The 27,184-nt window shown below is 69.1% G+C and overlaps 1 protein-coding gene across 3 annotated transcripts in view; it reads left to right on the top strand.

Annotated features, from left to right (window-relative positions):
• Positions 1 to 27,184, top strand: part of SLC6A9 (solute carrier family 6 member 9) — a 46,203-nt gene that overhangs the window by 14,700 nt on the left and 4,319 nt on the right. For all 3 annotated transcript variants that reach the window (XM_075935793.2, XM_075935794.2, XM_075935795.2), the window contains exons 3-11: positions 16,567 to 16,723; positions 18,127 to 18,258; positions 19,181 to 19,436; positions 19,853 to 19,985; positions 20,859 to 20,993; positions 22,473 to 22,576; positions 23,278 to 23,515; positions 25,214 to 25,348; positions 26,548 to 26,647. In XM_075935793.2, the coding sequence (XP_075791908.2) occupies positions 16,567 to 16,723; positions 18,127 to 18,258; positions 19,181 to 19,436; positions 19,853 to 19,985; positions 20,859 to 20,993; positions 22,473 to 22,576; positions 23,278 to 23,515; positions 25,214 to 25,348; positions 26,548 to 26,647 (1,390 nt within the window). The remainder of the gene's footprint in view (positions 1 to 16,566; positions 16,724 to 18,126; positions 18,259 to 19,180; positions 19,437 to 19,852; positions 19,986 to 20,858; positions 20,994 to 22,472; positions 22,577 to 23,277; positions 23,516 to 25,213; positions 25,349 to 26,547; positions 26,648 to 27,184) is intronic.

Raw genomic sequence — 27,184 nt, 5'->3', positions numbered from 1 at the left:
CGCCCCCTGGCTGTGTGCCGGAGCCTGCAGAGCCGGGCCCGGCAAACCCACCCAGCCGCCCGCAGGGTGAGAGGCGGGTAGCGACTCCCGGCTACATCCTCAGCCCGTCTGCCCTGGGCCCGGCCAGGAGCCTGCGTCCCCCCAGGCCCTCCCGGGCGCCCACTGCCCTGCCCGTGAGCTGCCGGGGCACTGGCTGGGGGGCAGAGGCGTCCAGCCCCTGATCCCAGTGTGCCCTTTGGGAGCACCAGTGACCGGCACATCCTGGGTCAGGCCTGCCCCGATTCCTTCCTCGCCTGCTGTGCCCAGGCCAGGCCCCACCCTGCCTGCAGCCCCTTGTCTCCTCCTGCCAGCCTTGCTGCCCAGCCCGGGGCTATGGGCATGGCTGGGCAGACACCGACTAACCGGCCTCGGGGGCCATGGGCAGGGCAGGGCAGGAGGACGCGCGGGTCCGTCCGCTCTGCGATCCCCTCACGTCCGTGTTTCACCTGGCTCAGTGGCCCGGTGTCGCGGCGGCCGCGCACGGGCCTGGAAAGCAGCTCTCGCTCAGCCGACCCGAGCGCCGCCCGGACCCCTGGCCAGCCTGCCCCTCGCCCGGTCTCCTGACCCGCCTGGCCGGGTCCCGCCTGCCCCTCGCCGCCAGCCTCAGCACGCCCCGCTCCCGGCCCCTCCGGCCCTGCCCTGGCTGGCCCAGCCATACAGCGCCACCGCCCCGCTGGGCCCCCCGGCTTTCTGGGCGAGTCCCTGCAGCGTTTCCTGGGGGGGGCCGCGCCCCCGTCTCTGCCCAGGGCTCCTGGAGGCTGCTGTGTCTCCCTCCAGCTCGCTGGCTTTGCCCCGCAGGCCGCTCAGCTGCTCCTCGGGCTCAGCTTCTGCTGTGCTGGAGCCCAGGGCAGGCGCCTGGGCAGACGGGCACCGGGCGGGCGCTCCCTCCCAGGCTGGCTCGGAGCCCGGCTTTCTGGCCAAGGAGCCACAGCGCCATGCCGGGGGCGAGGGGCTGTTGGCAGCTGCGCTGCGTGTCGGGCCGTGCCTGGCGTCCCACTGGCCCAGGCCTCGGGCCACGCTTCCGGCCACGGGCTGGACGCGCCTCAGGGCTCCCCCCAGCGTGCCCAGGAGCCTGGAGTCCTTGGGGGGCATTGCCCTCTGCCCCCCACTAGCTGGGGGGCTCCTTCCCCCTGGCCACGCGTGGCACTTGCCAGAGTGGGGGTGCCTGCGGAGTCGGGCTCATGAGAGCTGCTGCCCCCCATTGTAGTTGGCAGCCCCCACCCGTGCCCAGTCTGCGCCAGGCTGCAGGCCCAGCCCCAGCCCCGCTCCCAATGGCATGGCCAGGCAGGGCACCCGCAACAGCTGGGCAGGCAAGGGCAGGGGATTTAAATAGCAGCAGAGTCTGCACTCAGACACCCCAGTGCTCCCTGTGCCCCCCAGCCCCCCTTACACAGGGGAGAGGTTAGAACCCATCCCCCACCTCCCCTCACACACCCCAGTGCTCCCTGTGCCCCCAAGCCCCCCTTACACAGGGGAGAGGTTAGAACCCATCCCCCACCTCCCCTCAGACACCCCAGTGTTCCCTGTGCCCCCCAGCCCCCCTCACACAGGGGAGAGGTTAGAACCCATCCCCCACCTCCCCTCAGACACCCCAGTGCTTCCTGTGCCCCCCAGCCCCCCTTACACAGGGGAGAGGTTCTAACCCATCCCCCACCTCCCCTCAGACACCCCAGTGCTCCCTGTGCCCCCCAGCCCCCCCTTACACAGGGGAGAGGTTCTAACCCATCCCCCACCTCCCCTCAGACACCCCAGTGCTCCCTGTGCCCCCCCCAGCCCCCCTTACACAGGGGAGAGGTTATAACCCATCCCCCACCTCCCCTCACACACCCCAGTGCTCCCTGTGCCCCCCCAGCCTCCCCTCACACAGGGGAGAGGTTACAACCCATCCCCCACCTCCCCTCAGACACCCCAGTGCTCCCTGTGCCCCCCAGCCCCCCTCACACAGGGGAGAGGTTCTAACCCATCCCCCACCTCCCCTCAGACACCCCAGTGTTCCCTGTGTCCCCCCAGCCTCCCCTCACACAGGGGAGAGGTTAGAACCCATCCCCCCCCTCCCCTCAGACACCCCAGTGTTCCCTGTGCCCCCCAGCCCCCCTCACACAGGGGAGAGGTTATAACCCATCCCCCACCTCCCCTCAGACACCCCAGTGTTCCCTGTGCCCCCCAGCCCCCCTCACACAGGGGAGAGGTTCTAACCCATCCCCCACCTCCCCTCAGACACCCCAGTGCTCCCTGTGCCCCCCCAGCCTCCCTCACACAGGGGAGAGGTTATAACCCATCCCCCACCTCCCCTCAGACACCCCAGTGTTCCCTGTGCCCCCCAGCCCCCCTCACACAGGGGAGAGGTTATAACCCATCCCCCACCTCCCCTCACACACCCCAGTGTTCCCTGTGCCCCCCAGCCCCCCTCATACAGGGGAGAGGTTATAACCCATCCCCCCACTGTTGACTCATATCCAGCTTCTAACCCCCAGGTCCTTTTCTGCAGAATTGCTACTTAGCCAGTCAGTCCCCAGCCTGTACCAACGCTTGGGAATCTTCCGTCCCAAGTGCAGGACTCTGCCCTTGTCCTTGTTGAACCTCCTCAGATTTCTTGTGGCCCAATCCCCCAATCTGTCCAGGTCACTGCCCACCAGCGTATCTACCTCTCCCCCCAGCCATTCCACGAGGCGTACAGATAGTTCGGAGTAGCTTGCTAGTCCGAACTATCTAGCCCGTGCCGTGTGTAGCCGCGCGGCACGGGGTTCGCACTAGCCGGCTTTTAAAAATGGCGGCGCCGGCTTTATGCTAATGAAGCCCGGGAAATTCAAATCCCGGGCTTCATTAGCAAGTTCGGTATGCATACATTACCCCGCTAGTTCGAACTAGGGGGGTAGTGTAGACATACCCTCAGTCCCCTCGGCTGTGTTAAGTCCAGACCCATGGACGTGTGTACGTTTAGCTTTTCTAATTCGTTCCTAACCCGTTCTCCCCCCCGAGGGCTGTCACCTTCGTCCCATCTTGCGTCACTTAGCGCATTAGTCCGGGAGCCGACCTTGTCCGCAAAGACATTTAAACCCAGTCACATGCCACATGGGCAGGGCCCCAGGGCAGAAGCCCCCATGCAAGAGGGGAGGGTGCTGGGGGCAGGGCGGAGGAGGTTGGGTCTCAGCGTCGGGCCCACCCAGCGAGGGTCGGCAGTGCCAGGGTGGGCGCTGAGGGGGCAGGCGATACTAGCGCAGTGTCCACAGCCCTGGCGCCGAGCGCAGTGACTCTGGTCTAAGCTAATTCTCCATCCCTCACGGTTGCCCTTGGCCACCTGTGGCAGGGAGTTCCCCAGGCCCATGCTGTGCTGCAGGGAGAAGGGGCTGGGATAGGGGGCAGAGTAGCCGGAGATGAGGCAGGGAGCAGGGACTCCATGGTGATGGCCAGGCTCTGTCATGGCTTTGGGGTCCTCACAGCACGGACCAAGCCCCCACCCCACGGCCTGCGGCTCCGGGGGGCAGATGCTCCGTGGGGCTCTAAGCTGGGGTAGCTGAGGGGGCTCAGTGCAGCGGGGTGAGCCCTGGGACTGTTCCCAGCAGGGCCGGGCTCTGAGCACTGGGGCAGAGACGGGTTAGGCACAGACACGGCCCCTCGCAAGCCTCCCCAGGGAGCACAGCACAGCCAGCCCCACCTGTCTGGGGGCTGGACTAGGGCACTGCCTCGATGAACCAGGACCTCCAGGTCTTCCTCACAGCACGGAGCAACCCAGGTCTCCACTGGCCTCCCACCGGGGCAGGGGCTGGGCTGGGGCGCGCGTTCCAGGGGCTCCTCTGGCTCAGTTCTTGCTCAGTCGCTCCCTCCCTCGTGGCAAGTCCCTTCCCTGAGCACAGCCCTCCCAGGGCGCATCCGCCCCGCCACGCCCCACGGCTGGTCGCTGGTCCCTGGGAGGGGTTGGGTGCTCGGGGCAGCAGCAGGCCCCGGCCCCCCCGCTGTGATGGGCTTACCCCGAGTTCTGGGCCGAGGGGGGCTCTACCGCAGGCTGCCGAGCGTGTGACCTCGGCGCCCAGAGGGCTGGTGCGTGGGTTAGCGCTGGCTCGGCACGAGGGCTTTTTCTGTCTGGCTTGCGGGTGCCCCCGGTGCCTGGCACGTCTGACCCAGCTGTGTGGACACAGAGCGTGGTGCCCGTACCGCGTGGGCCTGGTCCCGCCCTGCCACCCGGCGCCCGCAGGGGCACGAGGGCTTTGGGCCTCCCGCCACATGGGTGAGCAGGCGCTGCCCTGCCCGGGAAACCAGCTCCTTGTCTCTGGCTGCAGTGGCTCCAGCCTTCCCTGGGCCTCAGTTTCCCTTCAGTAGCGTGGCCAGAGACAGGCCTTGGAGGTAACTCCAAGCTGGAGCCGAGCCTTCATCTGGGGATGTCAGGGAGGGAGAAGTGGCTCTGGGCTCTCCCAGCACCGAGATGCAGCCAGCTCTGGGCTGGAGCACAGCAGCCCTTTAACAGCCAGGGCCCCACTGAGAAAGCTACGGCCAATCCAAGGGAAGTGGCCAGGAGCTGGGGCATGCGGCACAGCACTCCCCACGGGAATGGGGGCGCTTGGAGAGGACAGGAGCCGCCGCCCCCAAGCCAGCTGGGTGGTTAGAACACAGTGTGACCTGGCCGCAGGGTCCTTGCACCCAGGGCAGGGCTGGCAGGGGCTGTAGGTCGGGAGTGAGGGGCACTGGCGGGGGGGGGGGGGCAGGGCTGGGCTGGCAGGGGCTGCAGGTCGGGAGTGAGGGGCACAAGCCCTCAGTGCTCCTGAGTCCCCCCTCCACTGGCTGTGCTCCCCTGTCCCTCACAGGCCGCCTGCGACAGAGACTTGCGCCTGGTGCTGGGGTGGAGCCCAGCCGGCTTCCCCTCCGCAGCAGGGGATCCATGGCCGGGTCCGTGTGCACCGAGCGGCGGGAGGAACGGCCCCGTGCCAGCTCGGGCCCCAAGCTGCTGTCCCCTGCAGCCAGGCTGAGCGTCCGTGCCTCGTGCGCAGGGAGCAGATGGGCGCAGGGCAGGCAGTGCCTGCAGCGGGCACCGGAGCTGCCATGGGAGGAGGGGCACGTGGGCCAAACCCCCCCGTCCCGTGGCAGGACTGCCAGCCCCCAGCCTGTGCTGCAGTGGGGCTCCGTGTCCTGGGGCGCTTGGGGCCAGGAGCTGGCACAGCAAGCCCCCCCCTCCCTGGTGCAGCGTCCCCTCCTCCAGACAAGCTGGGGGGCCCGGCGAGGGGCTGGGAAAGGGCAATTTAGAGACAGTTAATTAGCATCTCTTTAACCTCCCCCCCCCCCCCGTCCCCTGCCTATGACCTCACTGCCATCCCCATGGCAACCGGCTGTGATGCTGGCTCTGGAGGTGGGTGATGTCCAGGCATCTGGGTACGAGCTCCCTGTGCCCCCGCAGGCTCCCCGCCCGGAAAGGGAGGGGCTGCTGGGCAGAGCCTGGGGCCCCGAGGGGGTCTGGGGTGACACGGAGACCCCCCAGCAGGAGCAGCCCCACGGAGCCCAGCTGGGCCCCCAGCCTGATGGGCACCAGAGGGCAGGGCTGTGTGGGGCATGCGGGCAGGGCGGAGGCAAGGGGGGGAAGACCTGTGTGGGGCAGGGCGAGGGCAGGGCATGCTGGTGGGGCAGGAGCAAGGGGGGGCAGGGTGTGTGGGGCAGGGCGATGGCAGGGCATGCTAGTGGGGCAGGAGCAAGGGGGGGCAGGGTGTGTGGGGCAGGGCGAGGGCAGGGCATGCTGGTGGGGCAAGGGTACAGGGGGCGGGGTGTGTGGGGCGTGGGGGCAGGGCATGCTGGCGGGGCAGGGGTACAGGGGGCAGGGTGTGTGGGGCGTGGGGGCAGGGCATGCTGGTGGGGCAGAGGTACAGGGGGCAGGGTGTGTGGGGCGTGGGGGCAGGGCATGCTGGCGGGGCAGGGGTACAGGGGGCAGGGTGTGTGGGGCGTGGGGGCAGGGCATGCTGGCGGGGCAGGGGTACAGGGGGCAGGGTGTGTGGGGCGTGGGGGCAGGGCATGCTGGCGGGGCAGGGGTACAGGGGGCAGGGTGTGTGGGGCGTGGGGGCAGGGCATGCTGGCGGGGCAGAGGTACAGGGGGCAGGGTGTGTGGGGCGTGGGGGCAGGGCATGCTGGCGGGGCAGAGGTACAGGGGGCAGGGTGTGTGGGGCGTGGGGGCAGGGCATGCTGGTGGGGCAGAGGTACAGGGGGCAGGGTGTGTGGGGCGTGGGGGCAGGGCATGCTGGTGGGGCAGAGGTACAGGGGGCAGGGTGTGTGGGGCGTGGGGGCAGGGCATGCTGGCGGGGCAGAGGTACAGGGGGCAGGGTGTGTGGGGCGTGGGGGCAGGGCATGCTGGTGGGGCAGAGGTACAGGGGGCAGGGTGTGTGGGGCGTGGGGGCAGGGCATGCTGGTGGGGCAGAGGTACAGGGGGCAGGGTGTGTGGGGCGTGGGGCCAGGGCATGCTGGTGGGGCAGGGGTACAGGGGGCAGGGTGTGTGGGGCGTGGGGGCAGGGCATGCTGGCGGGGCAGGGGTACAGGGGGCAGGGTGTGTGGGGCGTGGGGGCAGGGCCGTGTGATGCTGGTAATTCAATGAGCTAATTTGCATCTAGTTCACACACGACTGCACGTTTTAGCTCCGGAGTCAGGGAAACTAGGGAGTCAGCATAGGGGCCACCCCATGGCACCCGCAGCCCCAGCGCCCATCACCATAGCGCCTGGCGCCCGCCTGCAGCCCAGAAATACCCAGGGAGTGCTGTGGGGCGGGGGGCAGATGGGGCAGGCAGGGCTGGTCCCTGTGCAGCACTAGGGGGCGCTGTGGGGCGGGGGGCAGATGGGGCAGGCAGGGCTGGTCCCTGTGCAGCACTAGGGGGCGCTGTGGGGCGGGGGGCAGGCAGGGCTGGTCCCTGTGCAGCACTAGGGGGCGCTGTTGGGTGTGGGGCAGGCAGGGCTGGTCCCAATGCAGCACTAGGGGGCGCTGTGGGGCGGGGGGCAGGCAGGGCTGGTCCCTGTGCAGCACTAGGGGGCGCTGTTGGGTGTGGGGCAGGCAGGGCTGGTCCCAATGCAGCACTAGGGGGCGCTGTGGGGTGTGGGGCAGGCAGGGCTGGTCCCTGTGCAGCACTAGGGGGCGCTGTTGGGTGTGGGGCAGGCAGGGCTGGTCCCAATGCAGCACTAGGGGGCGCTGTGGGGCAGGGGGCAGGCAGGGCTGGTCCCAATGCAGCACTAGGGGGCGCTGTGGGGCGGGGGGCAGGCAGGGCTGGTCCCAATGCAGCACTAGGGGGCGCTGTGGGGTGTGGGGCAGGCAGGGCTGGTCCCAGGGCAGCACTAGGGGGCGCTGTGGGGCGGGGGGCAGGCGGGGCTGGTCCCAATGCAGCACTAGGGGGCGCTGTGGGGTGTGGGGCAGGCGGGGCTGGTCCCAATGCAGCACTAGGGGGTGCTGTGGGGTGTGGGGCAGGCGGGGCTGGTCCCAATGCAGCACTAGGGGGCGCTGTGGGGCGGGGGGCAGGCAGGGCTGGTCCCTGTGCAGCACTAGGGGGCGCTGTGGGGCGGGGGGCAGGCGGGGCTGGTCCCAATGCAGCACTAGGGGGCGCTGTGGGGTGTGGGGCAGGCGGGGCTGGTCCCAATGCAGCACTAGGGGGCGCTGTGGGGCGGGGGGCAGGCAGGGTGTGACGGCGCGTTGGGGTCCCCCGCCTCCTGCACCCCCGAAATGGCACGAACAGACTCCACCAGCCAGTAGAACAGAGGTGGTTTATTGCCTCTCCAGGATACAGCACAGCACAGATGGAATCTGGTTGCAGGGCAGGCCTGGGATGCCTCAGCCCCCCTTGATATGTGGGGGGGGGTCTCGGCTTCTAAACCCCCCAGCCTGTTGCTGAGGCTGCTTCCTCCATGCTCCCAGACAGAAACTAACTAACCCTCCTCCAGCCCTGCCCCCCAGCCAGGGCGGCATCCACCTTCCTTTGTTCCTCCCCACGGGGGGTAGCTGGTCGGACCGGTTTGGAGCCCCCTTTGCATAATGACTCGTGTTACAGACAGCAGAGGTCTCCACAGCGTTGGCAAGTTACCCCCACTACGTCACACAGGGCTGGTACCAATGCAGCACTAGGGGGCGCTGTGGGGCGGGGGGCAGGCAGGGCTGGTCCCAGGGCTGCACTAGGGGGCGCTGTGGGGCGGGGGGCTGGCAGGGCTGGTCCCAGGGCAGCACTAGGGGGCGCTGTGGGGCGGGGGGCTGGCAGGGCTGGGCCCAGGGCAGCACTAGGGGGCGCTGTGGGGCGGGGGGCAGGCGGGGCTGGGCCCAGGGCAGCACTAGGGGGCGCTGTGGGGCGGGGGGCAGGCAGGGCTGGGCCCAGGGCAGCACTAGGGGGCGCTATGGGGCGGGGGGCAGGCAGGGCTGGTCCCAGGGCTGCACTAGGGGGCGCTGTGGGGCGGGGGGCAGACAGGGCTGGTCCCAGGGCAGCACTAGGGGGCGCTGTGGGGCGGGGGGCAGGCAGGGCTGGGCCCAGGGCAGCACTAGGGGGCGCTATGGGGCGGGGGGCAGGCAGGGCTGGGCCCAGGGCAGCACTAGGGGGCGCTGTGGGGCGGGGGGCAGGCAGGGCTGGGCCCAGGGCAGCACTAGGGGGCGCTATGGGGCGGGGGGCAGGCAGGGCTGGTCCCAGGGCTGCACTAGGGGGCGCTGTGGGGCGGGGGGCAGACAGGGCTGGTCCCAGGGCAGCACTAGGGGGCGCTGTGGGGCGGGGGGCAGGCAGGGCTGGGCCCAGGGCAGCACTAGGGGGCGCTATGGGGCGGGGGGCAGGCAGGGCTGGGCCCAGGGCAGCACTAGGGGGCGCTATGGGGCGGGGGGCAGGCAGGGCTGGGCCCAGGGCAGCACTAGGGGGCGCTATGGGGCGGGGGGCAGGCAGGGCTGGGCCCAGGGCTGCACTAGGGGGCGCTATGGGGCGGGGGGCAGGCAGGGCTGGGCCCAGGGCAGCACTAGGGGGCGCTATGGGGCGGGGGGCAGGCAGGGCTGGTCCCAGGGCAGCACTAGGGGGCGCTGTGGGGCGGGGGGCAGGCAGGGCTGGGCCCAGGGCTGCACTAGGGGGCGCTATGGGGCGGGGGGCAGGCAGGGCTGGGCCCAGGGCAGCACTAGGGGGCGCTATGGGGCGGGGGGCAGGCAGGGCTGGGCCCAGGGCAGCACTAGGGGGCGCTATGGGGCGGGGGGCAGGCAGGGCTGGGCCCAGGGCAGCACTAGGGGGCGCTGTGGGGCGGGGGGCAGGCAGGGCTGGTCCCAGGGCAGCACTAGGGGGCGCTGTGGGGCGGGGGGCAGGCAGGGCTGGGCCCAGGGCTGCACTAGGGGGCGCTATGGGGCGGGGGGCAGGCAGGGCTGGGCCCAATGCAGGTCCCAGGGCTCTGCTAGGCGGCGCCTTTCTGGCTTTGGCAGGAGCATGGTGCCGGGTGGCTGCTCCCCAGACCCCACGCGCCCAATGGAGTTTTCTTTGCCCACGTGGAGCCCTGCGGCTTCCCCGCAGTCAGTGGGCGCCGTTGGGACGGGGGCTGCTCCTCGCCAGCCTGGCGGGACACAGGGACTGCGAGGAGGGGACCGGCCAGTCTGGCTGCAGACGGAGGCCGTAGGCTCTGGCCTCCCACGCTGGCTCCAAATAAAGATCTTCTCCTTACGTGTGTGTAGACACCCTGTGTGTGCACTTTGTACCGTGTGCACCATGTATGTGCACGTGTGTGATTGGATGCACACTGTGTGCACCGTGTGTACGCACAGTGTGTGTGCTCGTACCGTGTGTGCACCGTGTGTGTGTGCTCGTACCGTGTGTGCACCGTGTGTGTATGCACACGTTATGGACATGCACTGTGTGGTTGTGTGTGCCGTGTGTGTGCGCTGTGTGCGCGCACGCAGAGGGACATTCCCTGTCACACACGGCGCAGGGAGACCCCACATGCTGGAGAAGGGGGGGTACGCCCTGTGTTGGGAGGAGTCTGGGGAGATAGGTCTGACCCCAGCCCCTCCACCCCTCTTCCTGCCAGTCGCACTTGGCTTCACCTGCCCCGCTCACCCCATGGCAGCCCCCTGTGCCAGCCCACCGGCCCCCGGCCAGGGCACAGGGATCTGCCCGGCTCCAGCCAGGCTGCCGCTCCCAGCATGGCGCTGGCTGGGCACGGTGTGCGCTGCCCATAGGACAGCAACAGGGATGGCGCTGGGGAGAGTGGGGGGTGCGGACTCCCGGTGCCGGGCATGGAGCCTCCCCCCGCGGCGCTGGCGGTGGCCACGCCTGGCCTGGTGCCCAGCAGGCACTGCCCCCCCTCCCTGCCCTGCCATCAGCTCCGGGGTGAGTCCAGCCCAGGGAGGCATGTGACCGGACGTTGCGCCAGTCCCTGGTGCTGGCAGAGCCGCCTGGGGGCAGGGAGCCAGCGGCCGGGGCAGGAGCCACACCAGGAAGGGGCCACAGCAGAAAGAGGGCTCGTGTGCTCCAGCACCTCCATCTGGGGGGCCGCCTGCGGTGCCAGGGCCCTGGGGGGCTCGCAGTCACTCCAGGGAATTCTCTCCCGGGCGCCCGTGTGCTCTGATCTGGGGTCAGGAAGGAATTCTGCCCTGGGGCACCGGCTGCTCAGAAGTAGGATAAACCGCAGCTCCTCTGCGGCGCGACTCACCCCGGCCTTGGCAGTGGCCGATGCTCAGCCAGGGGTCGGGCTGGGGGGCGGTGCCCTGCCACCTGCCGGTCGGACTAGTTCACAATGGCCCTGGCCGCCCTTGGAGCCTGGGAGCGTGTTCGGAGCCTGCCCGTGCTGGTGGCCAGCCCGCCGGGGGGAGGGCGTGGGAGGCTGGCACAAGCCGGGGAAGGAGCCAGGCTCTGGCCCCCGCCACTGGAAGTGGGCGCAAGGCCCTAACCTGCCCACTTGCCCTGGAGTGAGCCGGGCGGACAAAGGCCTGGGATGAGCTGGCTCCTCTCCGTGCATGCACGTGCACGAGCACGTGTGAGAGCACGTGTGCACCACTGCCGTCAGTGGGAACAGTCCAGGAGCCGGCTGGGAGCAAGGCCCCTGCTTTGGGGCTCGGGGCAGAGCCATGCTTGACCCGCGCTGGTGCCAGGGACCCGAGGTGCAGCAGCGCTGGGCCCACTGGTGAGGCTGGTTGTTGGGGTCCTGGACCTCAGACCTCACCCCGAGTCGCACCCTGAACCCTCAGCACCTCCCGCCGGCCGGCTTGTGTGTAAAAGGCTTGTCTCACAGTGAAGTGTCATTAGAGGAGGTTTTGGAAATAATTGATAAACTGAACAGTAACAAGTCACCAGGACCAGATGGCATTAAAAACTCTAATGGGAAATTGCGGAACTAACAACTATGTTTGTAACCTAGCCTTTAAAACAGCTTCTGTACCCAAGGACTGGAAGGTAGCTAATGTAACGCCAATATATAAAAAGGACTCTAAAGGCGATCCCAGTAATTACAGACCGGTACGTCTGACATCAGTACCAAGCAAATTAGTTGAAATAGTAAAGAATAAAATTGTCAGACACACAGAAGAACATAATTTGTGGGGCAAAAGTCAACATGGTTTCTGTAAAGGGAAATCCTGTTTTACTAATCTATTAGGGTGCGTCTAGAGTGCTGAGATTTTCCCAGCTGTCTACACTGGCCGCTTGAATTTGTGCAAGAACACTGACCTTCTAATGTAAGAATTCAGGGCTTCTTGCACAAATACTTTGATGCTCCCACTCAGGGATAAGCCCTCTTACACAAGAATACTTGCACAAGAGGGCCAGTGTAGACAGGCACCTTAATTTTTTGCGCAAGAAAGCCCGATGGCTAAAATGGCTATCGGAGCTTTCTTGTGCAAAAGCGCGTCTACACTGGGTACGGATGCTTTTGCGCAAAAGCACTTTTTGCATAAAAGCATCCGTGCCAATCTAGATGCTCTTTTGCGGAAACACTTTTAACGGAAAAACTTTTCCATTAAAAGTATTTCCGCAAAATCATGCCAGTCTAGATGCAGCCTTAGAGTTCTTTAAGGGGTCAACAAACATGCAGACAAGGGGGATCCAGTAGATCTAGTGAACTTAGATTTCCAGAAAGCCTTTGACAAGGTCCCTCACCAAAGGCTCTTGTGTAAATTAAGTTGTCATGGGATAGGAGGGAAGGTCCTTTCATGGACTGAGAACTGGTTAAAAGACAGGAAACAAAGGGAGGAATAAATGGTAAATTTTCAGAATGGAGAGGGGTAACTAGCGGTGTCCCCCAAGGGTCAGTCCTGGGACCAATCCTGTTCAACTTATTCATAAATGATCTGGAGAAAGGGGTAAACAGGGAGGTGGCAAAGTTTGGGGACGATACTAAACTGCTCAAGGTAGTTAAGCCCAAAGCAGACTGTGAAGAACTTCAAAACGATCTCCCCAAACTAAGTGACTGGGCAACAAAATGGCAAATGAAATTTAATGTGGCTAAGTGTAAAGTAATGCACATCGGGAAAAATAACCCAACTAGACGTACAGTATGATGGGGGCTAATTTAGCTACAACTAATCAGGAAAGATCTTGGAGTCATTGTGGGTCGTTCTCTGGAGACGTCCACGCAGGGTGCAGCAGCAGCCAAAAAAGCAAACAGGATGTTAGGAATCATTAAAAAAAGGATAGAGAATGAGACAGAGAATATCTTATTGCCCGTCTATAAATCCATGGTACGCCCACATCTGGAATACTGTGTACAGATGTGGTCTCCTCACCTAAAAAAAGAGATACTGGCATTAGAAAAGGTTCAGAGAAGGGCAACTAAAATGATGAGGGGTTTGGAATGGGTCCCATATGAAGAGAGATTAAAGAGACTGGGACTTTTCAGCTTGGAAAAGAGGAGACTGAGGGGGAATATGATAGAGGTCTATAAAATCATGAGCTGTGTGGAGAAAGTGAATAAGGAAAAGTTATTTACTTTTTCCCATAATATAAGAACTAGAAAAGGAAGTTGTTCTTCACACAGCGCATAGTCAACCTGTGGAACTCCTTGCTGCAGGAGGCTGTGAAGGCTAGGACTATAACAGGGTTTAAAAGAGAACTAGATAAATTTATGGAGGTTAAGTTCATAAATGGCTATTAGCCAGGCTGGGTAAGGAATGGTGTCAGAGGGTGGAGATGGATGCAGGAGGGAGATCGCTTGATCATTACCTGTTTGATTCACTCCCCCTAGGGCACCTGGCGCTGGCCACTGTGGGCTGACAGGACACTGGGCTGGATTGACCTTGGGTCTGACCCCGTCTGGCCGTTCTTATGTTCTAAGAAAGACGGGAGGGAGGCAGGGAGGAGGGAGGGGGGGAGGTGAGAGAGGGAAGAAGAGGAGAAAGGGAGGAGGGGAGGAAGGAGGAGGAGAGGGAGGGGGGAGAAGGGGAGGGGTAAAACAGGCCAAAGGAATCAGCCAGGCACCAATGGCAGAGTTCCCGGTTCAGGAAGCAGCGGTGATGGAGCAAACGGTCAGCGTGAATCCCGTCTGGGCCCTTCCCCCTCGGCCCCTGTGGGGGGCGCTCCCTGTGGGGTCAGGGCGGGGGCGGGCAGGCGAACGGCCGGCGTCCCCAGGGCCTCTTGCAGCTTCTCGGGCCGGGAGGGAATCCCGTGGGTCGGGCTGGGGCCGGGCACAGCGCCGCGCTGGCGTCTGTCCCGGGGTCGGCGCATGGGCCAGCCCCCGGCCAGGCCGGACTCGGCTCCTCGCGGGCACCCGCCTCGGCTCCCAGACTGCTCTGCTGGGGCCCAGGGTCAGCCGGGTGTCTCTGGGCGGGCCCCTCAGCTGGGCCCCCCAATGCGCTGCCCAGCCTCCCGTTGGCGGCTCCCTGCGCGGGCGCTGGACACGCCTGGGGCCCCATGCGGCGGTGAGACGGGCCCTGGGCAAGGTGGAGCCGCGGTGCCAGCAGGGAGCCCGGGCCCGTGCTGCCCAGGTCCTCGTGGCTGGGCGTGTCCGGGGCACCGTCGGACCTGGCGTGAGGCCGTGGGGTGAGCAGGCCTGGGGCTGTGCCCTGTCTGCCAGGGCTGCAAGGTGCCACCCAAGGACCCGATCCCTGCATGCCAGCCCAGAGCGCACCCACAGCACGGCCCCCCAGGGCCTGACCGCAAGGCTGGCAGCCTGCAGCGCCCACCCCAGCTGCTGCCAATCAGGCTGAACAGCAGCCTCGTTAGCTCCGCCACTCAGCCGGCCGATTAGCCTGCACACGTGAGCTCCCCTCCCCCCACAAAGGGCTCAGGCCAGCACACCCCAGCCTGGGGGGCCCGAGGGGCCGGGTGGGGCAGGAGCATGGGGGGCAGAGGTGAGCAGCTGAGCCCCAGCAAGGGCGCTGCCGAGAGACGAGGGCCCACGCCAGCCGGGCACCCAGGCACGTGACCTGCTAATGGGCCCTGCGGCGGGGCGGCCCGGCCTCGTGCTGCCGGCAGGAGCGGGGGCTCCCGTGGGGCTGGGTCGCTTCCTGCCCCAGGCCAGGCTCGCAGAGCCCGCCCCATTGCTGTGGGGCAGCACTGATGGCTGGGGGAGTGGCAGAGCCCGGCGTGGGCTGGGGCTGTGGGGCAGGCACTGGGGCCCACTGGCAATGGGGCAGGCTGGAGGTGCCCCTGGGGGCTGTGTACCGTGGGGCAGACCAAGCGCCAGGCTCTGGGAGTCCTGGCTGGGGCTGTGGGGCAGGCACTGGGGCCCACTGGCAATGGGGCAGGCTGGGACAAGAGAAACTCCCCGGCCCCCATGCCCTAGGACCCCATTCACAGCCGCGGAGCCAGGCTCCCCGATGGCTCGCTGGGGCTCTGTGGGTGGGAGGTGGCAGCCAGCCCCCTGCCCCAGGGTCCCTTGTCTGGGGGCCGGCCTGGGTGGGGCTGAGGGCTCTCCCTGGCTGTGGCGCGTGCGGGGCTGGCTCGGCCGCGCGGCGCGGGAATCGGGAGCTATGGCTGCTCCCGGTGCTGATAGAATGACACGCTCGGGCGCCCGCGCCGGAGGCAGATTGGAGCCGCTGGCAGCGCGCCCGCAACAGCTGCTACCGATCAGGAAGTCACATGCGGGGCGGGGGGGCGGCCCCCCAGCTCCCAGTGCAGGGCCACGGAGCCCCCCCCCCCCCCCCGCAGGGCAAGGAGACGTGCCTGGGAGCCCGGGGGTGCCAGCTCCCTGCCCAGACAATGCCAGGTGCTCCGGGGGGCCCCTCTCGGTACCCACCTGGGCTGGCTGGCCCAAGGGGGGGCTGGGCTGGACTGGGCTCAGAGCGGACACAGGCAGAGTCGGGGGCATGGTGCTGCCACCTCCCGGGATCCCGTCGTGCCCTCGCTGGCTGAGAGCTGCAGGGGGATCATGTCTGGGGGGCAGCCAGTTTGCCAGGGCAGGGCTCTGCTCCCTCGCCCCCTTGGCTCACCGGGCACAATTTCAGAAGCAGTTCCACCTATGGCAGGGCCGCGGGGCAGGGCCAAAGCCGGCTCAGCCCTGGGCACCCGGCTGCAAGGTGCTTGCTGGCCTCCATGCCCCTCACTCGCCGGGCGCTGGGCCCCCGGCTGCCGACAGCCCCAGCCCTTCCCTCGTGGGGCCCTGGTGTGAGGCTGCATTGTGCACCCGGCACGGCGCCGGCACCAGCCACCCCGCAGCAGGAGGGACTCGGCCGGGACAAAGCTCCATTCTTGCCCCAGGGAAAGCTGGGTCCAGGCTGCGCCAGGGGCACCTACCGGCGTCCAGCCCCTGCCATGGCACTGAGCACCAGTGCCGTGGGGCAGGGCCCAGTGCCCCGCGTGGGGGCAGAACGGCCCGGGGGGGATGGAGAGCAGCGTCTGGCCAGCACCCCGCGCGGCAACAGAAGAGCCCGGCGAAGGCAGGAGGTGGCTCCGGAGCCCCGTGTTCCCGCTCGGCCGAGGGGCGCGGGTGCAGTTCGCTGTCGGATTTGGGAGCAGGGCGCTGTTCAGAGCGGGCCCACGCGGGGGGCTGCAGGGCAGGGCTGCCTCTGCAAAGGGAACAGGCTGGCAAGGCGGAGAGCCACTGGCCTAGATCCCCTGCCCCATGCTGGGCTGGGAACCCCAGAGTCCTGAACCCCCTCCCCGAGTCCTGTCCCCCACGATTCCTGGCCCCCCCCCCCCGTGCCCGGCTCCCCGGCGCTGCTCCCGGCCCCACCCGTCAGGCGTCACTTTAGTCCCAGGGGTCGGGGGGCCAATCCCCTTCCCTCCCAGCTCCGGGCTCGCGGTGCCGGAGGCAGCCCAGCCAAGGCTGCTGGACGGGGGGGGGGGGGCCGTGGGAACAGAGGTGCCTTTGTGCTGCCTCCGCTCGGCCCTGCTTTGTATGAGTCGCAGCCTCCAGCTTCCCTGCAGTCATGGGGGGGGAGGGAGGATCCGGGGGAGGCCTCTGTTCGGGGGGGGGGGCTGCCTCCTCTTCTCCCTGCAGCACCTGCCCCTGCCTGCAGAGAGCCTGGGGCCCCGGCATCTGGGGAGAGAGTTGGAGCAGCTGTGGGGCTGGAATGGGCAGAACCAGCTGCTTAGTGCAGTATCTCCCCTCCCCCATCTCCTGGGGGGGGTCTCCAGTTGGCAGGGCCTTGGGGGAGGGGTCCCCTGCTAATGGTGCTGCCCCCACCTCTCTCCACAGAACGGCGCCGTCCCTGGGGAGCCGACCAAGCGAGACGAGAACGTGAAACGGGGCAACTGGGGCAACCAGATTGAGTTTGTACTGACCAGCGTGGGCTACGCCGTGGGGCTGGGCAACGTGTGGCGCTTCCCCTACCTCTGCTACCGCAACGGGGGAGGTGTGTGCTCAGCGCTGCCTGGCCTGCGGAGAGCGGGCGGGGCCAGCAGGGGGCACCAGGCCGCAGGGAGTGGGCAGGGCCAGCAGGGGGTGCCGGGATGTAGGGAGCAGGTGGGGCCAGCAGGGGGCATTGGCCTGCAGGGAGTGGGCAGGGCCAGCAGGGGGCACCGGGCTGCAGGGAGCGGGCGGGGCCAGAAAGGGGCATTGGCCTGCAGGGAGCAGGCGGGTTCAGCAGGGGGTGCCGGGCTGCAGGGAGCAGGCAGGGCCAGCAGGGGGCACCGGGCTGCAGGGAGCAGGCGGGGCCAGCAGGGGGTGCCAGGCTGCAGGGAGCGGGCGGGGCCAGCAGGGGGCGCCGGGCTGCAGGGAGCGGGCGGGGCCAGCAGGGGGCGCCGGGCTGCAGGGAGCAGGCGGGGCCAGCAGGGGGCACCGGGCTGCAGGGAGCAGGCGGGGCCAGCAGGGGGCGCCAGGCTGCAGGGAGCAGGCGGGGCCAGCAGGGGGCGCCAGGCTGCAGGGAGCAGGCGGGGCCAGCAGGGGATGCCGGGCTGCAGGGAGCAGGCGGGGCCAGCAGGGGATGCAGGGAGCAGGCGGGGCCAGCAGGGGATGCCGGGCTGCAGGGAGCAGGCAGGGCCAGCAGGGGGCACCGGGCTGCAGGGAGCAGGCGGGGCCAGCAGGGGGTGCCGGGCTGCAGGGAGCGGGCGGGGCCAGCAGGGGGTGCCGGGCTGCAGGGAGCGGGCGGGGCCAGCAGGGGGCGCCGGGCTGCAGGGAGCGGGTGGGGCCAGCAGGGGGCGCCGGGCTGCAGGGAGCAGGCGGGGCCAGCAGGGGGCACCGGGCTGCAGGGAGCAGGCGGGGCCAGCAGGGGGCGCCGGGCTGCAGGGAGTGGGTGGGGCCAGCAGGGGATGCCGGGCTGCAGGGAGCGGGCGGGGCCAGCAGGGGGCGCCGGGCTGCAGGGAGCGGGCGGGGCCAGCAGGGGGTGCCGGGCTGCAGGGAGCAGGCGGGGCCAGCAGGGGGCGCCGGGCTGCAGGGAGTGGGCGGGGCCAGCAGGGGGCGCCGGGCTGCAGGGAGTGGGCGGGGCCAGCAGGGGGCGCCGGGCTGCAGGGAGCAGGCAGGGCCAGCAGGGGGCACCGGGCTGCAGGGAGCAGGCGGGGCCAGCAGGGGGTGCCGGGCTGCAGGGAGCAGGCAGGGCCAGCAGGGGGCACCGGGCTGCAGGGAGCAGGCGGGGCCAGCAGGGGGTGCCGGGCTGCAGGGAGCGGGCGGGGCCAGCAGGGGGCGCCGGGCTGCAGGGAGCGGGCGGGGCCAGCAGGAAGCTTTGGTGAGGGGCTGGGAGTCAGCCGAGAGCTGGTGGGGCTGGGCTGGCTCCCTCACCCACAGCTCCCCTGACCCCCCGTCTCTGCCCCTCGCCCCCAGGAGCCTTCATGTTCCCCTACTTCATCATGCTGGTCTTCTGCGGCATCCCCCTCTTCTTCATGGAGCTCTCCTTTGGCCAGTTCGCCAGCCAGGGCTGCCTGGGCGTCTGGAGGATCAGCCCCATGTTCAAAGGTCAGAGGGCCTCCCGCCCCCCTCGGCGCACTGCCGCCCGCCCCGCCCCGGCGCCCGCCCCGCCCCAGCACCCTCACCCGGCCTGCCCCAGCACCCACACCCGCCCTGCCCTGGCGCCCGCCCCAGCACCCACCCCGCCCCGGCACCCACCCCAGCACCCGCCCCGCCCCAGCACCCACACCCGGCCTGCCCCAGAACACACACACACCCCAGCCAGTGTTTAGGCTCACACCTACCCTGTGCACACTCATTCCTCTCCCTGCACAAGCTCATGCACACCCCAACGCACGGTCACACCCACCTCTGCACACACTTGCTCCCGGCCCAGTGCTCACTCATGCTCACACCTGCCCTGGTGCGTGCTCACGCCCACCCCTCTTCATACTTACACTGGCCTTGGGTACACTCACACACACCTTGAGCTTGTGCTCACACCTGCCCGCAGACACTCACTTGGGTTTGCACACACCCCCTCACACTCTTCCTCTGCCCTCACAGCGTGCACGTTCCCACCAACACAGCCACAGGCTGCACACACTTTGGCACACTTTCCCCATGACCCTCGCCTGCACACTCGCTTGTGCACACACACATTGTCCACTCGTGCGTATGCTCCATTGCACACTCGTCCCTGTAAACATCCAACTTGGCCACTCACATGCACACTCACACACTCACTGCTGTGCACGGAGCCTCCTCGCATACTCACCCATCTACTCACACACGCTCTTGACACATGCTTTACATGCCCATTTGCACACACGTTTGCGTGCTTGGTCCGGTGTGCCCGCATACGCACTGCACACTTAACTGTGTGCACACGTGTTGCACACTTGCATGTGACTACACTTGTTGCACTCCCACCTACTCCCGCTCACTGGCTCTAGCGCTGCCCCTCCCCTCACGCGCTGCCTGTCCCCAGGCGTGGGCTACGGGATGATGGTGGTCTCCACGTACATCGGCATCTACTACAACGTGGTCATCTGCCTGGCCTTCTACTACTTCTTCTCCTCCATGACGCGGGTGCTGCCCTGGGCCTTCTGCTCCAACCCCTGGAACACGCCCGACTGCAGCGGGGTGCTGGACGCCACCAACGGCTCCGCCGCGCTGCCCCGCAACCTCAGCCAGCTCCTCAACCACACGCTGCAGCGCACCAGCCCCAGCGAGGAGTTCTGGAGGTGCCCGCCCGGGGCAGAGGGGCAGGGCGCTGTGCCCAGAGCCAGGCCCCAGGGCGGGATGGGGGTTGACGTCCCTGCAGGTTGGAGTCCCCGAGGCAGAGGGCGGGGAAAAGAGATGGGGCAGAAAGGCTCTGGGGTATAGGGGTTGGGCTGCAGGGCGGGGGGGGGGCTGCAGGACAAAGGGGCGGGGCTCCGGGGCAGAGGGGTGGAGCAGAGGAGCAGAGCTCTGGGGCAGAGGGGTGGAGCTGCAGGACAAAGGGGCGGGGCTCCGGTGGAGAGCTAGGGCTCCGGGGCAGAGGGGTGGAGCAGAGGAGCAGAGCTCTGGGGCAGAGGGGTGGAGCTGCAGGACAAAGGGGCGGGGCTCCGGGGCAGGTGGCTGCTGCTGGCGTCTCTCACACTCGCTCCCCGTGGGGCAGGCGCTACGTGCTGAAGATCTCGGACGACATCGGGAACCTGGGCGAGGTGCGGCTCCCCCTGCTGGGCTGCCTGGGCGTCTCCTGGGTCGTGGTCTTCCTCTGCCTCATCAAGGGTGTCAAGTCATCAGGAAAAGCAAGTAGACTCTGTCTGGCTCCGCCCCTCCCTAGGCCTGGCTCCTCCCTCTCCATAGCTCCTCCCCTCCTGGGCCTGGCTCCTCCCTCTCCATAGCTCCTCCCCTCCTGGGCCTGGCTCCTCCCTCTCCATAGCTCTTCCCGTCGGGCTGTGCATGGATCCAGAAGTCCAGTGCGACCCAGGGCTGGGTGCTGGCTGGAGCTGTGTGCTGCAGGGCTCCGGGAAATATTTTCACACGTGGGGACCGAAGCCACCCACCTCAGTAGCCCCAAGACCTCCCCGCCCATGGCCGAAGTCTGGAGCCTTGTTGCTCTGCAGGGGTGAAGCCCTCAGCTGCCCCGCTCCCCCCACTATGGTCCTGGGTTTTTATGGCACGTGGGGGGGTACCAGTCCTTCCCTCCAGGGCTGGCCCCATGGCCCCACTGCCTCTGGGCTGCAGGCCCCGGCTCTGCCCAGCGTGCCCCAACACAGGCGCCGGGGGAGACTCCGCCTGGGGGGCTGAGCCTGCATGGCACCTGCGCCTGGCTGCGTTGGCGACGGAGCGGCCGGGGCTCCCTGGGGCCAGCGCCCGGCTCCGCGGCTCTGGCAGTGCCGGCTCAGCCCCACGTCTCCGCCAGCACAGCTCCTCCCGCGAGCCCTGTGCCAGGCGGTGCCCCTGTGCCGTGCCAGGCCCTTGCAGCCCCCCTGTCTGAGGCAGCTGGGCGCAGGCCTCGTCCACGGTGCCGCCAGGGTGCCCCGGGGAGCTCCGCCGGCACGGAGCCTGCCTCCAGGTGGCACAGAGAACGGCCGCTGAGCCGGGATCCGGGGCAGCCCCCGCGTGGGCAGGGCCAGGGCGGCGAGGCTGAGCCGTGGCTCCGTCCGTCCGCCCGCCAGGTGGTGTACTTCACAGCCACCTTCCCCTACGTGGTGCTCACCATCCTCTTCGTGCGCGGCATCACCCTGGAGGGCGCCGCCACCGGGATCGCCTACTACCTGACGCCCCAGTGGGACAAGATCCTGGACGCCAAGGTGGGTCTGAGCCGGGGACGCGCCGGGCGGGGGGCTCCGCCCTTCCCTGGGCACGGGAGTCTTGAGGAGGCTGCGTTGGATCCCTCGCTCCCTGTCCCCAGCCCTGCTGGTGACCACCCCCCCCGACCCACAGCCCCTGCCCCCCAGCCCTGCCGGTGCCCCTGACTCCCGCCCCGCAGCCCCTGCCCCCCAGCCCTGCTGGTGACCACCCCCCCCGACCCACAGCCCCTGCCCCCCAGCCCTGCCGGTGCCCCTGACTCCCACCCCGCAGCCCCTGCCCCCCAGCCCTGCCGGTGCCCCTGACTCCCACCCCGCAGCCCCTGCCCCCCAGCCCTGCTGGTGCCCCTGACTCCCGCCCCGCAGCCCCTGCCCCCCAGCCCTGCCGGTGCCCCTGACTCCCGCCCCGCAGCCCCTGCCCCCCAGCCCTGCCGGTGCCCCTGACTCCCGCCCCGCAGCCCCTGCCCCCCAGCCCTGCCGGTGCCCCTGACTCCCGCCCCGCAGCCCCTGCCCCCCAGCCCTGCTGGTGACCACCCCCCCGACCCACAGCCCCTGCCCCCCAGCCCTGCCGGTGCCCCTGACTCCCGCCCCGCAGCCCCTGCCCCCCAGCCCTGCCGGTGCCCCTGACTCCCGCCCCGCAGCCCCTGCCCCCCAGCCCTGCTGGTGACCACCCCCCCCGACCCACAGCCCCTGCCCCCCAGCCCTGCCGGTGCCCCTGACTCCCGCCCCGCAGCCCCTGCCCCCCAGCCCTGCCGGTGCCCCTGACTCCCGCCCCGCAGCCCCTGCCCCCCAGCCCTGCTGGTGACCACCCCCCCGACCCACAGCCCCTGCCCCCCAGCCCTGCTGGTGACCACCCCCCCGACCCACAGCCCCTGCCAGTGCCCCTGACTCCCCCCCCAGCCCCGCCCCCCAGCCCTGCTGGTGCCCCTGACTCCCACCCCGCAGCCCCTGCCCCCCAGCCCTGCTGGTGCCCCTGACTCCCACCCCGCAGCCCCTGCCAGCCCAGCCCTGCCGGTGCCCCTGACTCCCGCCCCGCAGCCCCTGCCAGCCCAGCCCTGCCGGTGCCCCTGACTCCTGCCCCGCTGCCCCTGCCAGCCCAGCCCTGCCGGTGCCCCTGACTCCTGCCCCACAGCCTCTGCCCCCCAGCCCTGCCAGTGCCACTGACTCCCACCCCGCTGCCCCTGCCAGCCCAGCCCTGCGCCCCCAGCCCTGCCGGTGCCCCTCACTCCCATCCCACAGCCCCTGCCAGCCCAGCCCTGCCCCTCACCCCTGACAATGCCCCCCACTCCTGCCCCATAGCCCCTGCCAGCCCAGCCCTGCCCCTCACCCCTGACGATGCCCCCCACTCCTGCCCCATAGCCCCTGCCAGCGCGGCCCTGAGCCATCTGTGGCTGCCAACCCCAGCAGTGTGGAGTGGGGTGACCCTGGGCTGGGCTCCTGCCCGTCCCTCTGGGCCAGTGGTAACCTCTCTGTGTCTGCCAGGTCTGGGGAGACGCTGCCTCCCAGATCTTCTACTCCCTGGGCTGCGCCTGGGGCGGGCTCATCACCATGGCCTCCTACAACAAGTTCCACAACAACTGCTACAGGTGAGCGGCCCACCTGCTGGGACACGCCCTCCCAGCCCCGCCTGGCCACGCCTACTGACCTCCCCGCCTGGCCACGCCCACTGACTCCCCCCCCCGCCTGGCCACGCCCACTGACTCCCCCCCCCCGCCTGGCCACGCCCCCTGACTCCCCCCCGCCTGGCCACGCCCCCTGACTCCCCCCCGCCTGGCCACGCCTACTGACCCCCCTCGCCTGGCCACGCCCACTGACTCCCACCCTCCCCCCGGCCACGCCCCCTGACTCCCAGCCCTGCCTGGCCACGCCCACTGACTCCCAGCCCCCGCCTGGCCACGCCCACTGACTTCCCGCTCTCCCCCGGCCACGGGCCCTGACTCTCAGCCCCTGCCTGGCCATGCCCCCTGAATCCCAGCCCCCACCTGGCCACGCCCCCTGACTCCCACCCCTGCCTGGCCATGCCCACTGACTCCCAGCCCCTGCCTGGCCACGTCCACTGACTCCCCCCCTCCCCCGGCCACGGCCCCTGACTCTCAGCCCCTGCCTGGCCACGCCCCCTGACTCCCAGCCCCTGCCTGGCCACGCCCAGTGACTCCCACCCCCCGCCTGGCCACACCCCCTGACTCCCACCCCTGCCTGGCCACGCCCCCTGACTCCCACCCCTGCCTGGCCACACCCCCTGCCTGCCAACGCCCCCTGCCCATTCTCTGACTCATCTGCCCTGCAGGGACAGCATCATCATCAGCATCACCAACTGCTCCACCAGCGTCTACGCCGGCTTCGTCATCTTCTCCATCCTGGGCTTCATGGCCCAGCACCTGGGCGTGGACGTCTCCCAGGTGGCCGACCACGGGCCCGGCCTGGCCTTCGTGGCCTACCCCGAGGCCCTGACGCTGCTGCCCATCTCGCCCCTCTGGTCCGTCCTCTTCTTCTTCATGCTCATCCTGCTGGGGCTGGGCACACAGGTACCAGCGCCCGCCGGCGGGCAGGGCAGGGGCCCCAGGGATGGGGAGGGCAGCAGAGGGTGGGGAGGGCAGAGGGGGTGGCAAGGGGCAGCAGCAGAGCCAGGGCAGGGGCAGGGGGTAGCCGGCAGAGCCAGGGGCAGGGCAGGAAGCAGGTGGCAGAGCCAGGGGCAGGGCAGGAGGCAGCCGGCAGAGCCAGGGGCAGGGCAGGGGGCAGCCGGCAAAGCCAGGGGCAGGGCAGGAAGCAGGTGGCAGAGCCAGGGGAGGGGCAGGGGGCAGCCGGCAGAGCCAGGGGCAGGGCAGGAAGCAGGTGGCAGAGCCAGGGGAGGGGCAGGGGGCAGCCGGCAGAGCCAGGGGCAGGGCAGGAAGCAGGTGGCAGAGCCAGGGGAGGGGCAGGGGGCAGCCGGCAGAGCCAGGGGCAGGGCAGGAAGCAGGTGGCAGAGCCAGGGGAGGGGCAGGGGGCAGCCGGCAGAGCCAGGGGCAGGGCAGGGGGCAGCCGGCAGAGCCAGGGGCAGGGCAGGAAGCAGGTGGCAGAGCCAGGGGAGGGGCAGGGGGCAGCCGGCAGAGCCAGGGGCAGGGCAGGGGGCAGCCGGCAGAGCCAGGGGCAGGGCAGGAAGCAGGTGGCAGAGCCAGGGGAGGGGCAGGGGGCAGCCGGCAGAGCCAGGGGCAGGGCAGGGGGCAGGCGGCAGAGCCAGGGGCAGGGCAGGAGGCAGGTGGCAGAGCCAGGGGAGGGGCAGGGGGCAGCCGGCAGAGCCACGGGCAGGGCAGGATGCAGGTGGCAGAGCCAGGGGCAGGTCAGGAGGCAGGTGGCAGAGCCAGGGGCAGGGCAGGAGGCAGGTGGCAGAGCCAGAGGCAGGGCAGGGGGCAGGCGGCAGAGCCAGGGGCAGGACGGGGCAGGCGGCAGAGCCAGGGGCAGGGCAGGAGGCAGGCGGCAGAGCCAGGGGCAGGGCAGGGGGCAGCCGGCAGAGCCAGGGGCAGGACAGGGGGCAGCCGGCAGAGCCAGGGGCAGGGCAGGAGGCAGCCAGCAGAGCCAGGGGCAGGGCAGGGGGCAGCCGGCAGAGCCAGGGGCAGGGCAGGAGGCAGACGGCAGAGCCAGGGGCAGGGCAGGGGGCAGACGGCAGAGCCAGGGGCAGGGCAGGGGGCAGCCGGCAGAGCCAGGGGCAGGGTAGGAGGCAGACGGCAGAGCCAGGGGCAGGGCAGGGGGCAGCCGGCAGAGCCAGGGGCAGGGCAGGGGGTAGCCGGCAGAGCCAGGGGCAGGGCAGGAGGCAGACGGCAGAGCCAGGGGCAGGGCAGGGGGCAGCCGGCAGAGCCAGGGGCAGGGCAGGGGGCAGCCGGCAGAGCCAGGGGCAGGACAGGGGGCAGACGGCAGAGCCAGGGGCAGGGCAGGGGGCAGCTGGCAGAGCCAGGGGCAGGGCAGGGGGTAGCCGGCAGAGCCAGGGGCAGGGCAGGAGGCAGACGGCAGAGCCAGAGGCAGGGCAGGGGGCAGCCGGCAGAGCCAGGGGCAGGGCAGGGGGCAGCCGGCAGAGCCAGGGGCAGGACAGGGGGCAGCCGGCAGAGCCAGGGGCAGGGCAGGGGGCAGCCGGCAGAGCCAGGGGCAGGGCAGGGGGCAGCTGGCAGAGCCAGGGGCAGGGCAGGGGGCAGCCGGCAGAGCCAGGGGCACCATGCCCAGGCCTCGCACTGGCTGACACTGGCTCCCGGCAGTTCTGCCTGCTGGAGACGCTGGTCACGGCCATCGTGGACGAGGTGGGCAACGACTGGATCATCCAGCGGAAGATGTTCGTGACGCTGGGCGTGGCCGTGGTGGGCTTCCTGCTGGGCATCCCACTCACCACCCAGGTAGGGCATGGGGCAGCCTGTGCAGGCACCTAGAGGCCTGACCCCCCACTGTCCTTCCTGCCCCATCGCTCTGCGGAAGGGCTGGGGACCGTCCCTCCTTGCTCCGGCGTTCCGGACCCTGCCCGGGGTGGCTGTGGCGGGGCCGGGCGAGGCGACGCGGCGGGAGCAGAGCTGGGGCCCATGGCACTAGCAGCCGGCTCGCAGGTCCTGTGGCCTTGGCGCGGGCACGCTGGGCTTTGCCAGGGCTGTCGAGGGCCCTGTGCCTCGCCTGCCCCCTTCCTGCAGGGCCAGGCCGGGCGCCGTGGGCCCATGCAGTGCCGGGATAGGATAGCGTCCTGGCGGCAGTGCCAGGTGGTGCTAGGCAGCGATGCCCATGCTGGGTGGGGCTGGCAGTGTGTTACTGAGCAGTGGGGGAGGCCCCGGGCTCTGCCTCCCCCCCCCAGCCACAGCCAGACAGGTCTCCCAGCCGGCTGGGAGCAGGACCCCAGCGCCGCACAGACTGGTCAGCACAGGGACCAGGAGCAGCCAGGGCAGCCCACCCTGGGGAGAGTGGACCCCAGAGCCAGGGCCCTGCCCCCCTCCCTGCACCCTAAGCCAGCGAGACTGAACCCCCCCCCACACACACACACGCATGCACAAGGCTCTTCTCCTGGCCTTTGCTGTCCCAGGGCACTGCTGGCCCCCTGGCCCGGCTCCAGGTTGCAAAGGGCATCGGCCTTGGTGCACGTGGGGGGCCGCGGGGCAGCCTCACCTCAAATTCCCACCCTTAGCTAGCATCAGTCAGCGCCCAGGGAAACTGAGGCATGCGCACGGGGTTACTCTAGGACGGTAGCGCTCATGTTCACCAGAAAGTGAGTAAAATCCCTGCCGAGTCAGGCATCCGTGCCAGGCCGCAGTGGTCCTGCGGATGTTTTCCAGCCATGTGTGGAATGCATTTTGTGCCGTGCACTAATGCATGTGCAGACGTGGACCACAGGAGACACAGGCTGTGGGCTGTGGGTGTGCTGCCAATCTGCTGGGCAGCGGTTGAATCTCTCCTGGTGCCCGCCCCAGCGCTCTGCTCACAGGGAGCCTGCCAGACAGGGATGGCGGTGCCAGGCCCCAGTGCCAGGCGGCCATGCCAAGGCCAGGAAGGAGGGCAGTGCCAGGCAGGGCTGGTGGTGCCCAGGCTGTCCCGCTCTGACCCCTGCTCTCCCCAGGCCGGGATATACTGGCTCCTGCTGATGGACAATTACGCTGCCAGCTTCTCCCTGGTCGTCATCTCCTGCATCATGTGCGTCTCCATCATGTACATCTACGGTAGGTCCCCAGCGCCATGGCAACCGTGCCACAGGTGGGGTACCTGGCCTGCCAGGAGCCAATGGGAACCCAGCTTGTGCAGACCCCAGCGCCAGCAGGAACAGGCTGCGCTCGGATGGGCTGGCCCACAGCGGGGAGAGGGCGCCAGGACGCGCGGGTTCTGACCCGGCTGAGGGAGCAGGGTCTAGTGGTTAAAGCAATGGGGGTTGGGTGCCCAGGACGCTCGGGTTCTGGCCCGGCTGAGGGAGCAGGGTCTAGTGGTTACAGCAATGGGGGGTTGGGTGCCCAGGACGCTCGGGTTCTGGCCCGGCTGAGGGAGCAGGGTCTAGTGGTTACAGCAATGGGGGTTGGGTGCCCAGGACGCTCGGGTTCTGGCCCGGCTGAGGGAGCAGGGTCTAGTGGTTACAGCAATGGGGGTTGGGTGCCCAGGACGCTCGGGTTCTGGCCCGGCTGAGGGAGCAGGGTCTAGTGGTTACAGCAATGGGGGTTGGGTGCCCAGGACGCTCGGGTTCTGGCCCGGCTGAGGGAGCAGGGTCT

This window comes from Pelodiscus sinensis, chromosome 9, assembly GCF_052426305.1.
Source record: "Pelodiscus sinensis isolate ZL-2025 chromosome 9, ASM5242630v1, whole genome shotgun sequence".
In the NCBI taxonomy this organism is placed as follows: domain Eukaryota; kingdom Metazoa; phylum Chordata; order Testudines; family Trionychidae; genus Pelodiscus; species Pelodiscus sinensis.
The sequence above is the reverse complement of the archived record's forward strand: the minus strand, read 5'-3'. Positions and strand labels throughout refer to the sequence as shown.